This window comes from Nerophis lumbriciformis, linkage group LG34 (assembly GCF_033978685.3).
Source record: "Nerophis lumbriciformis linkage group LG34, RoL_Nlum_v2.1, whole genome shotgun sequence".
Classification (NCBI taxonomy): Eukaryota; Metazoa; Chordata; class Actinopteri; order Syngnathiformes; family Syngnathidae; genus Nerophis; species Nerophis lumbriciformis.
Window position 1 is genome coordinate 24,926,348 of NC_084581.2, and position 12,609 is coordinate 24,938,956.

Here is a 12,609-nt window from a genome sequence, read left to right on the forward strand (position 1 = left end):
CATTGTGCAGGTCTGGATGATTATTTAACTGTTTAGCTAAGTTTGAAGCAAAGATTGTATTATCGTTACTTTAATCATGCCATCTTTGGCAAGGCATGTTTTGAAGCAGCGCGGAACTTCATGTTTAAAGCGTCACATTGCTACATAGTTTTGAAGCCCAATTACCAGCAGAATTGCCTTTATTTGCCATTTTTTCGCTCCACACTATTTCTGCTTGCACGCAACATGCTCCTAAGCTCTGTACATTACTGTCGCACGGCAAAAAGTACCAGTATTTTTCAAATGCAGCACAGTACCGTTTTTTTTATATTAGTACCGCGGTACTTTATTAGTACCGGTATGCCGTACAACCCCAGTTTACGGTAATAAAAAAAACGAATTCAGTATTTCATAAGGTGTGATAAATTGTCAAAAAGGTTAATATTGTAAACTGAGTAGAGACATCATGGGTACACAAACTTGAGTTTTTTGTCATAGGAGCTTACAAAATCCCTTTGTAACTCTACAATTCTGATTGTTTAGGCTGAATCTGAATTAGTGGCAAAGGACGACAACTTGGATGCTGCAGAAAACAACAAAGATCAAGAAAAAAATGGCAACGAGGAACAGATGGATGAAGAGGAAAGAGATAAAATCCACGAACAAGGAGACGAGGTAATCATAGGACACTGCAGAAAATCAGTCAAGTTTTTCAATAATAGATACTTGACTCGTGGGTGTCGTTATCATTGAGTGCTTGTTTATTCAGATCTACGCAGGCTTTCATTGTGCAGGATACGTGCGGTTTAGAGTTGTTTGTGCCAGCTTAAGGATGTGTATATAGAACTTCTAGTGTGTTTCCAAATAGGGATGGGTACTGTTCATACTTGAACCAAAAAGGTCATTGGGAATTGATACCGGTACTCAACAGTACTCATTTTTGGTACTTTTGTGTGTGTTCATGTGTTGATAACTGTTAGTTACTTAATAAGTCTTTTTTTTCAATTAGGCATTTAACAGTAAGCTGATAACAAAGTAAGCTGGTAATTGTGCTCTTCAGTTTTTAAATCTTGTTTTCTTACACTTCTGAGTCTCAATGACAAGTATTTTATAGTATGATTTGCATGTAGTTTTAATTCCAGGACTTTAGATGGCAGTAGTGTCAAGTCTGGGGTATGTTGTCTTAACTAGAAAATAGTATTTGCCTTTAGGTTGAATGTGCCAGTTTAGTCTTGTAAAGTGTTTGTACGTATTGTACTTATGACACATCAGCCGGTCGATTATAACATGCGTCTTAGTTGTAGTATTGATCATCAAATTTGTAAAATGTAAAATCACCAATGCTAATCGGTAGCATGTATATGGCACATCCAATGTGAATTAGCATTGAACTAGCGGATTTTCATTTATTCAATAATATTAAACTATTTTTCGAGGAAAAAAGGCATAATCTCAGTGGATTAAAGATATGATTGGCTTTTCGTAATTGCTGACAACAACAACACAACAAACAACATGTATTAGCAGTGGAACAGTGAATGAATGGTTCAAGATTCATTGGAGTCTTCATTTTGGACTTTGAGACTGCTTATTTTTTGTGACCTCAATGTATGGTTGGTGAAAAACGGTGTGCTCTGCTTCTTTGTGGCAGTTCACATTCCCACCTTTTACTTTCTTGACTTTCATTTACAGGCATGGTCTCTGACCAAACACAAACTGGTTTTGTGCTTCCATAGGGAAGAATGAACAAAAATCAGTCTGTCAATTCTGGTTTGATAGCTCTACTTTCATTGTCCATTGCTTTTTTTTTTTTTCTTAAAGAGCGCCATTTGTATTTATTTTTCTGTTGTGTCCTGTCGCTTTCCTTTACATGTAATGTAATGCTTTCCTTTCCTCGTATTTCTCACTCGTTCTTCCGTGTCACTCGCTTAGCCTTGCTCCTTTTTAAACCAAAATTATTAGTGCTTTATGTAAATGAAGGATGTACAACACAGCATATAAAACAGTGATGTTAGTCGTAAAAGACTATTAATTGATGTATAAGACACATGATATTATGTATGTTACATTGTTCGAAGTACCTGTATTCATTACTTGAAACGCCATTTTGTGGAAGCCATATCTTGCGAGAGTTACTTTACTGTCACCTGACAACCAAGATGTTTCTACTACATCACTTAGGAACTTAATGAGTTCAGATCAAGCACAAAGGGCTCATGTAGGACATAATTTAAAACATTTAAGAGTTCTTGTGGCTTCTTATTGGTTAAAGATTAGGTCTGTAGGTTTAGTGAATGGGTGATAAAGAAACCTGTAAAAGGAATTTTTGCCATTATACAACTACAGCATCTCTCTGTGTGTCCTGCAATGAATGTATTCAATTAGAATGGCTTGCACACAAGACATTGTGCCACAGATGTATTGAAGTGCGGTAACTTGATCGATCTCGACTGTGGGGTTTTTTCTTCGTCTCTTAGCGGGAGTTTGACGAAAATGAAGTGGACCCTTATCATGGCCAGCAGGACAAGAGACCTGAACCTGATGCTTTGGATCTGCCTGAGAATATAAACCTGGACCAAGATGACGAGATTGAAGACAAGGGAGATGATGAAGATGACGGTAAACCCTGCATTTTCATCCGAAGTAAAAATGCTGCTGTCCATGCTTACTACATTGTTTTATTTGTAATGCACTTTGCTATGCTTTGCCTTTGGTGTTTAAAACGATACCAGAGAACTCAACATGGATCAAAATTATATTGTGGTCATTCAAAGCTGGTTTGCTGGCAAAAAGAATCTAAAAGAAATGTGTACAGCTTCAACTTCATTCAGTGACACAAAGGCTATGTCCACACCAACACAGATATTTTAAAAATTAATTGTCTATATTTTTGATTTAATGTTGATTAAAGTTATTCGCCCACACGCATCATATCAGGAAATGTCTCTCAACTCAAAATAATGTGGTGCATATCAAGTATACAGTACATACTTTAAGTATGAGCGCTGCATAATCGTTAGAGCTGAGGCTATTCATCGACTTAGTCGACATCATCGATGACGTAAATACAGCACATTGACTTTACTTACCTTACGTCATCGAGAAAAAGATTGAGTGGTGTTCCAACCGATGGGCCACCAAATGTTTCCATTGAAAAGTATGTCATCGTCAGTTGCCAATTAATGCCTTTCGATGCTGATCACAAAAAATGATCTCTTGTAGCTCATACCTTGCAGTTTGGTCTTTCTGTTGACAGACATGGCTACGGCTACATAGATCGCAATCTTTCAGAAGGCCCGATCTCACAATAATAAAGAATCCATATATCCATATATATAAAATTTATATATAATAGGGATCGACTGACCATCTGCCATGCCAGTTATCGGCGCCGATATTTGGCTCTTTGACATATATCAGCCTTCTTTTATTGGTATTGGCAATAACTTGGTATATATTTTTTCTTTCTACAACAGAAATACATCAGCAGATACAAAATATACATATGATACTAGTATTTCATTGTAAACATTGTGATTAGCAAAGAGTAAGTTAGTAGTAATAACCAGTGCTCCGTGTAAATTCTCAATTATTAGCTACTTGAAGGATCCCAGAATTTGCTTTATTTAAATGTTTGCCATATTTAGAAATGTGAAGTAAATGAAGTGAATTATATTTATATAGCGCTTTTCTTAAATGACTCAAAGCGCTTTTACATAGTGAAACCCAATATCTAAGTTACATTTAAAGCAGTGTGGGTGGCACTGGGAGCAGGTGGGTAAAGTGTCTTGCCCAAGGACACAACGGCAGTGACTAGGATGGTAGTGTCACTAGAAAAGTAGTGTTGCTCCAAAGTTGGAGGTGATGCAAGGCTGACATAATGTGACTGTGTGGATATGGCCTTAATCTGTCATAAGTAGACAAAGTAAAACGTTTCTAAAAACTAATGCTACAAAACCAAACAGGATGTTGATAATTTTAACATGTTCTCAAAAAAAGAAAATGTAAAATACCTTTTTATTTTTAAATAAGCATTATTTTCTTATTGATACATTTACAGAAGAAAACCCACTTGACATTGATGACAAAGACATGGCTAAAGAAGGGGAAGAAGACGGTCAGAAGGATGGAGATGAACAAGAAGGATGTGAGCAGATGGAGCAGGACCAGTCAGAGCAACAAGAAGACAACAGCTTGGAACCGGAGCCTAAGACTGAGACGGAAGATGGTGGGGAAGAAGACCAAGGGAGTGCACAGGAAGATGCGGAGGAAGAAAAAGAGGACCATGGCCAAAAGGAAGGAAAACATGAAAATGTTCCAAGGGACGAAGGACCCAATACTAAGGTACTATTCATACTAGTTTTTTGTATGGTCAACATATGCATTTTAATCAGACAGAACTTCCTGCAAAATACCTGAACCAGAAAAAATTTTAGCATTTAGGGGGGGCTTTACGAAGTAAAAAAAATGTGTTGTAATATTACATTTAATCCCAAATTCTAAATTTGGACACTCCTGCCTATCAACAATGGGATAGCTTTTAAGAATGAACTGCAGACAAATTGGTCTTGAAAAGGACCGTTTTATAAGCACAGTTTTAGCCACTACAATTAACGAAACTAAACAAGATATCAACACACAACCACTAAAATGATTTTACTTTTTTTGCAAAGGATCCTGATGCAGAAGGTATGGATGAGGATGAGGAGGAGCAGCCAGAATCATCTGAGAGGGAAGAGCATAACGCTGATGGGCAAACAGGGGAGCAGAATTTCCAGAGTGACACAGCTGTGGAGATGGCAGGAGAAGCGTCACACACAGACCAAGTGAAAGAGGTGTGCTTTACAGTCAATGTGATTTGTTTGCTAACTTTTAATGTATATGCTGTACTGACTGTGACCAAGCGTCATGAGTAGTGTAGTTGTTCTCGCAGCTGACAGAATCCAAATACAATAGTGTGATACTAGTGATAGTGATATCAAAGATTATACGTCGGTCGCGTTCCCAGACATACCAAATGATTGTGCTACAGACGCCATTCCACACTACAAAACAGATGGAATACTTGAAAAAGCATGGTGGTCTACAACTTATGTGTGGCTGGGTCATGGAAATTAGTATCAAGACTTTCCGGGATAAATATGCATCATTTTTGTTCGGGTCAGGTTGCATTTCGTGATTTAACTTTGTTTCTGTTGCACGCACCGTCTTTATCAAAATATAACTATAAATGTAAATGTGGTGTGTGTGCTGAAAGCTTCATTTATAATTGTTGCCTATGGTAAAAACTAAACTCTTTTAGGTTTTGCTCACATTTGCTTTCTTTTATTTAGACTCGCCGTACAAATAATATAATAAGATGATACTTAAATAGGAACTAATAAATGTTAAAAGTATATCAAACAAACCTTTAACAAAGTGATCACTGCAAAATTATGCATTCTTCGACTCTTCTCCTTTGGATTGGAGTGTGAGCTGCTTTTTTCGTTGTCGTTTCATGAAGACTTGTACTCTTCCGCCCTTTTCTCTGAAGAAACGCTTAGCCTTTTCGTAATTTGAACGATTTGTACAGCCAAAAAACAACACAAGCATAGGTGTTTGTTTTTTTTCCGAGAAAGGCTAAATGGCGCCTACCGGTAATACCCATTGAGAACAGAACTAGCTTGACCACCTATTTAATGGGTGGGATGTGAGCAGGACGTGACGTCAGTAAAATCCAAGCATTTGGCTCCCTTCAGTCTGGATGTGCTCCATCTACCTTCGACAACAAGAACAGAAGTTGTATGGACGTTATGTTTTTTTATGCACCATGCACCAGTACTGTATTTGTTATGCCTGACCTGTATACAACAGTGTTGGGACTAACGCGTTACAAAGTAACGCGTTACTGTAACGCCGTTAGTTTCGGCGGTAACTAGTAATCTAACGCGTTATTTTTTTATATTCAGTAACTCAGTTACCGTTACTACATGATGCGTTACTGCGTTATTTTACGTTACTTTTTATGTAGTATAAAGTGTGTTTTATCGGAGCGCTGCTGTGTCATCGTTCTGATTCTTCTTGTGTCACAAGCCGGAGAAGAGAGAGAGACATGCGCTCTGTGTGTGTGTGAGTGTGGGGAGGGGGGAGAGGTGGGGCGTGTCTGATCATGGCGGAGCCAGAAGTCGAGTTTGCTAACATGGAGATATTTTCACTACTTTTCTTTTGTCGAGCACAGAGAAAACAACATTTTAGTTAAATGTAAATTGTGCTTTGGATCAAAGATCCCATCTACTGCCCAAAACAGCAATTCAAATCTGCTGAAACAGGCGACATAAGCAACATGCTTCGACGAAGCTAGTAAAGAGAGATAGAGACTCCAATGACATTTCACCTCCACCACCACCATTTAAGGATTAAGTCTGCCTCTGCGCATCATTCACCGCTGAAGGTACACACACTCTGTCAATCAATGTTCCCTCTAATTGTTCGTGTGTGAGCAAACGCAAAAAGTCCCTGAGCATTGAGTGGAGCCCATGTGAGCAACATCAGACGTGCACACTGTGGCTACACCAGCAGCACACCTGTCCCAAATCTGACTAAATAACAACTTACATCTCCATCCATCCATCCATTTTCTACTGCTTGTCCCTTTCGGGGTCGCTGGAGCCTATCTCAGCTGCATTCAGGCGGAAGGCAGGGTACACCCTGGACAAGTCCCCACCTCATCACAGGGCCAACACAGATAGACAGACAACATTCTCTTATTATTATAATCAAATGACAGCAGTCATTTCCATTTCTAATATAAGTGTTTAGGCCCACTTATAATGACAATAACAACAAATATTGTTTTTCATGAACTGTGTACTTGTATTGTTTGTCTGGGTGGAGGTCCTGCTTTGGAAATAATTTGTACCCCTTTCAGACATTGCATTTAGTTCCCATTAAAACATTCACATGTTGCACAATGAGATGTAAGCAGGGGATCATGTGTACATTCCTGCAACTTCCTGTTTGTAAAAAATATATTTTTATTAGTATTTATTTAATATACTAACAGCATTTAATGATTAGTATTTATAAATTAAGATTCCTAATAAATGACACTAGAATAAGCACACATTTGATTGGTAAATCATAGTGTAACGACCTGGAATGACACTTTATGTGTGGAGTTGGAGTTGTCCGACTTTTTGTGTGGCTGTAAACGCATCACTGGCTAAGTGCCATATGTGCAAGTGTTGGCGCACGTGAGAGAGCGAGTGGCTGCTGTTGATATAACAAAGTTGCTTTTGGTCTGGTTTGTACTGCAGAAAATGACCACTTTTGCTAGATATCATTTTTTTTACTAATGTTTTGGTGATGTGTTTATGGCCGACAAAGAGTTTTGCTCAGTAAAGTGATGGATGGAATTCATGTCCTCAAAGCGTCTCGACAGACGTTACAATATTTGAACAATGATGACGAAAACGGTTTTCTCTGTCGTGTCCGTGTCTGGTCGAAAATTGTTATGCGCTTATTTTTTTATTTGATTTTGTGCGTGGCATAGATTTGCCGTGCGCAGAGGACGCTTGAGCAGTGCGCAATTGCACAGGCGCGCTCCTGAGAGGGAACGTTGCTGTCAATTCTCTTATATACTCTTTCATTCTAGAGTGTTTGATTATCACATCACTCTAAATGTATAGACTATAAAGTTCACAAACATAAAGAGGGATCCTAGTGGGCCAGGCCAATCTTTCCTTATCTCTAAACTAAAACTGGGGAAATGTGTAGAGTGTTCTGGGCTTCAGACATGATTTTGTATCAGAATTACTTGAGGAAGGAAATGCCTGGTTAGGCTTTGTGTATGTAGTGTGTGCCTTTCTTGGTTTACATCTATGCTGTTATTATGCTGTTTGTTACTTATGTACGTTATGTTGCAGCTATTTAAAATAGTTTTGTCAATTTGTTCTGGCCAGAAACAAATTGGCCTTTGTAACATATCTTTGTCTTTGTGTGTTGTATGTAGACCACATGGCTTAGCAGAGTTCAGTGATGCAAATGCATGTCAAATTGATCAACAGATTGTATTATTCTCCAGTGCAATAACAGTACTGAAATGAAGGCTAAAAGGGCATTAATGGGAGCTTTAAAAAAAAAAAAAGAAGAAAAAAAGAAGTAACTAAATAGTTACTTTTCACAATAACGCATTACTTTTTGGTGTAAGTAACTGAGTTAGTAACTGAGTTACTTTTGAAATGTAGTAACTGTAACTAGTTACTGCTTTTCAGTAACTAACCCAACACTGGTATACAATGACCTTCTTTGTTGATTTTTTTTTGGGGTGTAAATATCCGGTATTGTAGCGGAATGCCATTTCTCGTCTCTAGACAGAAACTCAAGTCAGATCAGGGTTGACCTTATTTTGGGGGCCAAACTTGACTGTTCCGCTTGGTGGATTTTTCCTACCTTAAACCTTATGCCTCCTGCCGTTAAAAATGTTTAGCAATTTGTCTTATGATGATTGAGACTTGCACTTTGTCCACCATAAAGTTTTACTCAACTATTCAGAGTGCAATAGTACGGTAATCCAAAAAAAGCACCGTTTCCATATTTTGTTTCGTCAGGAGCACGGGAGTGGAGCATCTGATGCCAACGAATCAGCAGGTCACGAGTCAAAGTTGACCGCAAGGATGGCTTCACAGACGCAGACACAGAACAAGACTCAGGTAATGTTTCGGGAAGTCTTTCTTCTTGTGAACTCCAACTGAGTTTGATGGTTTGAACTGAACGTTGCAGAGCTTTAAGCGAAAACCCGGTCAAGCTGACAATGAACGATCAATGGGTGACTACAATGAGCGTATCAATAAGCGTCTGCGTACAGTGGAGAGCTCCAAGAATAAGACGCAAGACACAAGGCAACTTGACAGCAAGCTGGAATCCGACCTGTACGAGTATATCAAAGAGGGAGACGAGGCTTATGACACTCAAACCTATGGTCTGTAACAACTACATCATGAACAGTAAATTATTAGATTGTGCTATTCGGAAATAAAAGTAAATATTGTTGAACTTGCTGCTCCCAGATGTCGCCAATGCTGATCAGCAGAAAGCAGCAGGACCTCAACAGGACAAGGTTGAAGATCAGGATGAAGATGTTTTAATGGAAACAGAACATCAGGACGAAGACTTACAAGCTGCTGAGGTCCAGGAACTGAAACATGAGAAATTGGACCCAACAAATCCCACACAGAAAGGTGTCACTACATTATCTGCCTGCTGAAAAGGACAAATTCTGATTAGGGGTGTAAAAGTAAACCATATTCATGGTTCAATACATACCTCTTAAGGTCCTATTGATCTTTTAAAATAACGGTTAGGTTCATTTTGGATTCAGTTAAGTAACAAAATGCAAAACATAAAACTACTTAACTTTTGTGTAACCAGCTTTAATGGTTTTTAAAAAGTATTGAAACATACAAATATAATTAACAAATAAAATACCCCACATTGAGTCAGTAATTAAAACTGTTGAGTGACTACAAATCGTATTCAATGCAATGCAATTGTCAGACTGTGACACATACCATTAAGTGTTTTCCAACTAAGAAGTGGTGAAAAGAGTAAAAAGATGATAAAATTATCAAATGTAGACATACTTTAAAACTTTACTGCTAATTTAAAGTAGGAAAAAGATGATCAAATGTAGACATACCTTAAAACTTTATTGCTAATTGAAAGTGGTAAAAGGATGATCAAATGTAGACATATGTGGGCTCTATACCGAGGATGTCGTTGTGGCTTGTGCAGCCCTTTGAGACACTCGTGATTTAGGGCTATATAAATAAACATTGATTGATTGATTGATTGACATACCTTAAAACTTTATTGCTAATTTTACTCAATTTTACAGTATATTACTGAGCAGATAGGAAATGTGCAATCGTTTTTATTTGTTCATTTGTGTTCTGTACTTCTGTTATCTAGTATTGAAGTAAAATAAGTGTTTTTGTGCAGGTATAGAGAATGGGGAAATGGAGCTGCAGAGGCAGGAAAACGATGAAGATGAACATATGGACAGCCAGCCACCCAGAGCAAAAGAGAAAGCTGAGAAAAACACAGAATCAACCTTTCACACGGTCCCTGAACTACTGATCAACAACATGCAGGTTAATGTCATTTATTTTTGTCTTTCAGTTTCATTTATTGGGATTTTGTGCCTCTTTGAAGATTAAACAAATCACAACATTTAATAAAGAAAACATATTTTATTTTAGATACATCATGTCAATATTAGCTGTGGCAGTGCTTGTTTTACCAAGTACCACCTCAGAAAAAACTTGGCTCTCCATATACGTCCATAATAACCAACATTAAAACACAGTAGTGTAGTAGGGCTAAGTATTCATTTAAAACAAGTATATTTAATATTTTTGGCCACTGTAACATTACACACAGTTTGAACAGTATCACTATGTTTGAATACAGGAAATTAAAACACTGTATTTTAATCAAGTGATTCTTTGGCGTACCACTAGCCCCACTAATGCCACAGTTTGAGAATCACTGAGCATGGTATTTCAGGAAGCAGTTCACTTCTCTGTAAGGCAACCGAAGCATGGCATGAATGTTTTGCCTTCGGCCTTAGGTTCGACATCTCTACATAGCTGTTGTTTACCATCCCTATGTGACTGGTTAAGGAAAAAGTTACTTCCTGTCGGAACAGTTTCAACCATGCGCATGTCTGCTTCTACCCCAATTCCCAACCTTCCATCCATCCATTTTCTACCATTTGTCCTATTCGGAGTTGTGGGGGATTGGAGCATATCCCAGCTGCACTCGGGTGTAAGGCGGGTTACACCCTGGTCAAGGCACCACCTCATCACAAGTCCAACGCAGATAGACAGTTACATTTACACATTAGGGCCAATTTAGTGTTGCCAATCAGCCTATCGATGAGTTGATGAAGTCTTACCTACAGCATATTTGATCTTGTCAAGCGATCTATCATACATGCTGGTCAGAGGACAATGTTATTACTGTTAATCTGTGTCTGTCAGCTCAACGGATAAGCCTCCTGCCTCTTCTTTCTCTGAGCTTTCTAACTTTTCTAGAGCAGGAGCAATAACAACTACATATGATTACTTTACATAGAAAATACATTCACATTGTCTTGTACCCCACAAAGAAATTTATTTTAGGGCAGAAACAACAGACCTGAACCAAAAACATCTGTGTTTATTTAAATATATATGTATATACAGTACAGGCCAAAAGTTTGGACACACCTTCTCATTCAATACGTTTTAAAGATAAAGTTCCACTGATAGTCACACACACACTAGGTGTTGTGAAATTACCCTCTGCATTTGACCCATCCCCTTGTTCCACCCCCTGGGAGGTGAGGGGAGCAGTGAACAGCAGCGGTGGCCGTGCTCAGGAATCATTTTGGTGATTTAACCCCCTATTCCAACCCTTGATGTTGAGTGGAGGGAGGTAATGGGTCCCATTTTTATAGTTTTTGGTATGACTCGGCCGGGGTTTGAACTCACGACCTACCAATCTCAGGGCGGACACTTTAACCACAAGGCCACTGAGCAGTTTTTCTTTATTTTCATGACTATTTACATTCTAGATTATCACTGAAGGCATCAAAACTATGAATGAACACATGTGGAGTTATGTACTTAACAAAAAAAGGTGAAATAACTGAAAATATGTTTTATATTCTAGTTTCTTCAAAATAGCCACCCTTTGCTCTGAGTACCGCTCTCTTGTCATTCTCTTGATGAGCTTCAAGAGGTAGTCACCTGAAATGGTTTTCACTTCACAGGTGTGCCTTATCAGGGTTGATTTTATCAACGGGGTTAGGACCATCAGTTGTGTTGTGAAAGAGAAGGTGTGTCCAAACTTTTGGCCTGTACTGTATATATGTATATATAGATATAGATATAGATATATGTGTATGTGTGTATATATATATATATATATATATATATGTGTGTGTGTGTATATGTTTATATATATATATATATATATATATATATATATATATATATATATATATATATAAACACACACACACATGCATATATATATATATATATATATATATATGTGTGTGTGTGTGTGTGTGTGTGTGTGTGTGTGTGTGTTTATATATATATATATATATATATATATATATATATATGTGTGTGTGTGTATATATATGTGTGTATATGTATATATATATGTGTGTGTGTGTGTATATATATATATATGTGTATATGTATATATATGTATGTATGTATATATGTGTGTGTATATATATGTATACATGTATATATGTGCATATATGTGTATGTATATATATATATACAATATATATATGTGTGTGTGTGTGTGTGTGTGTGTGTGTGTGTGTGTGTTTATATATATATATATATATATATATGTGTGTGTGTGTATATATATGTGTGTATATGTATATATATGTGTGTGTGTGTATATATATATATATATATGTGTATATGTATATATATGTATGTATGTATATATGTGTGTATATATATGTATACATGTATATATGTGCATATATGTGTATGTATATATATATATATACAATATATATATGTATGTGTGTGTGTGTGTGTGTATACATGTATATGTGTGTATACGTGTATATAT

General features: G+C 37.3%; 1 protein-coding gene across 2 annotated transcripts in view; it reads left to right on the plus strand.

Moving 5' to 3' along the window:
* mdn1 (midasin AAA ATPase 1) overlaps nucleotides 1–12,609 on the plus strand; it is a 191,258-nt gene that overhangs the window by 155,206 nt on the left and 23,443 nt on the right. For both annotated transcript variants that reach the window (XM_061928076.2, XM_072912214.1), the window contains exons 87-94: nucleotides 523–654; nucleotides 2,457–2,598; nucleotides 4,040–4,323; nucleotides 4,653–4,814; nucleotides 8,568–8,669; nucleotides 8,740–8,938; nucleotides 9,027–9,197; nucleotides 9,958–10,109. In XM_061928076.2, the coding sequence (XP_061784060.2) occupies nucleotides 523–654; nucleotides 2,457–2,598; nucleotides 4,040–4,323; nucleotides 4,653–4,814; nucleotides 8,568–8,669; nucleotides 8,740–8,938; nucleotides 9,027–9,197; nucleotides 9,958–10,109 (1,344 nt within the window). The remainder of the gene's footprint in view (nucleotides 1–522; nucleotides 655–2,456; nucleotides 2,599–4,039; nucleotides 4,324–4,652; nucleotides 4,815–8,567; nucleotides 8,670–8,739; nucleotides 8,939–9,026; nucleotides 9,198–9,957; nucleotides 10,110–12,609) is intronic.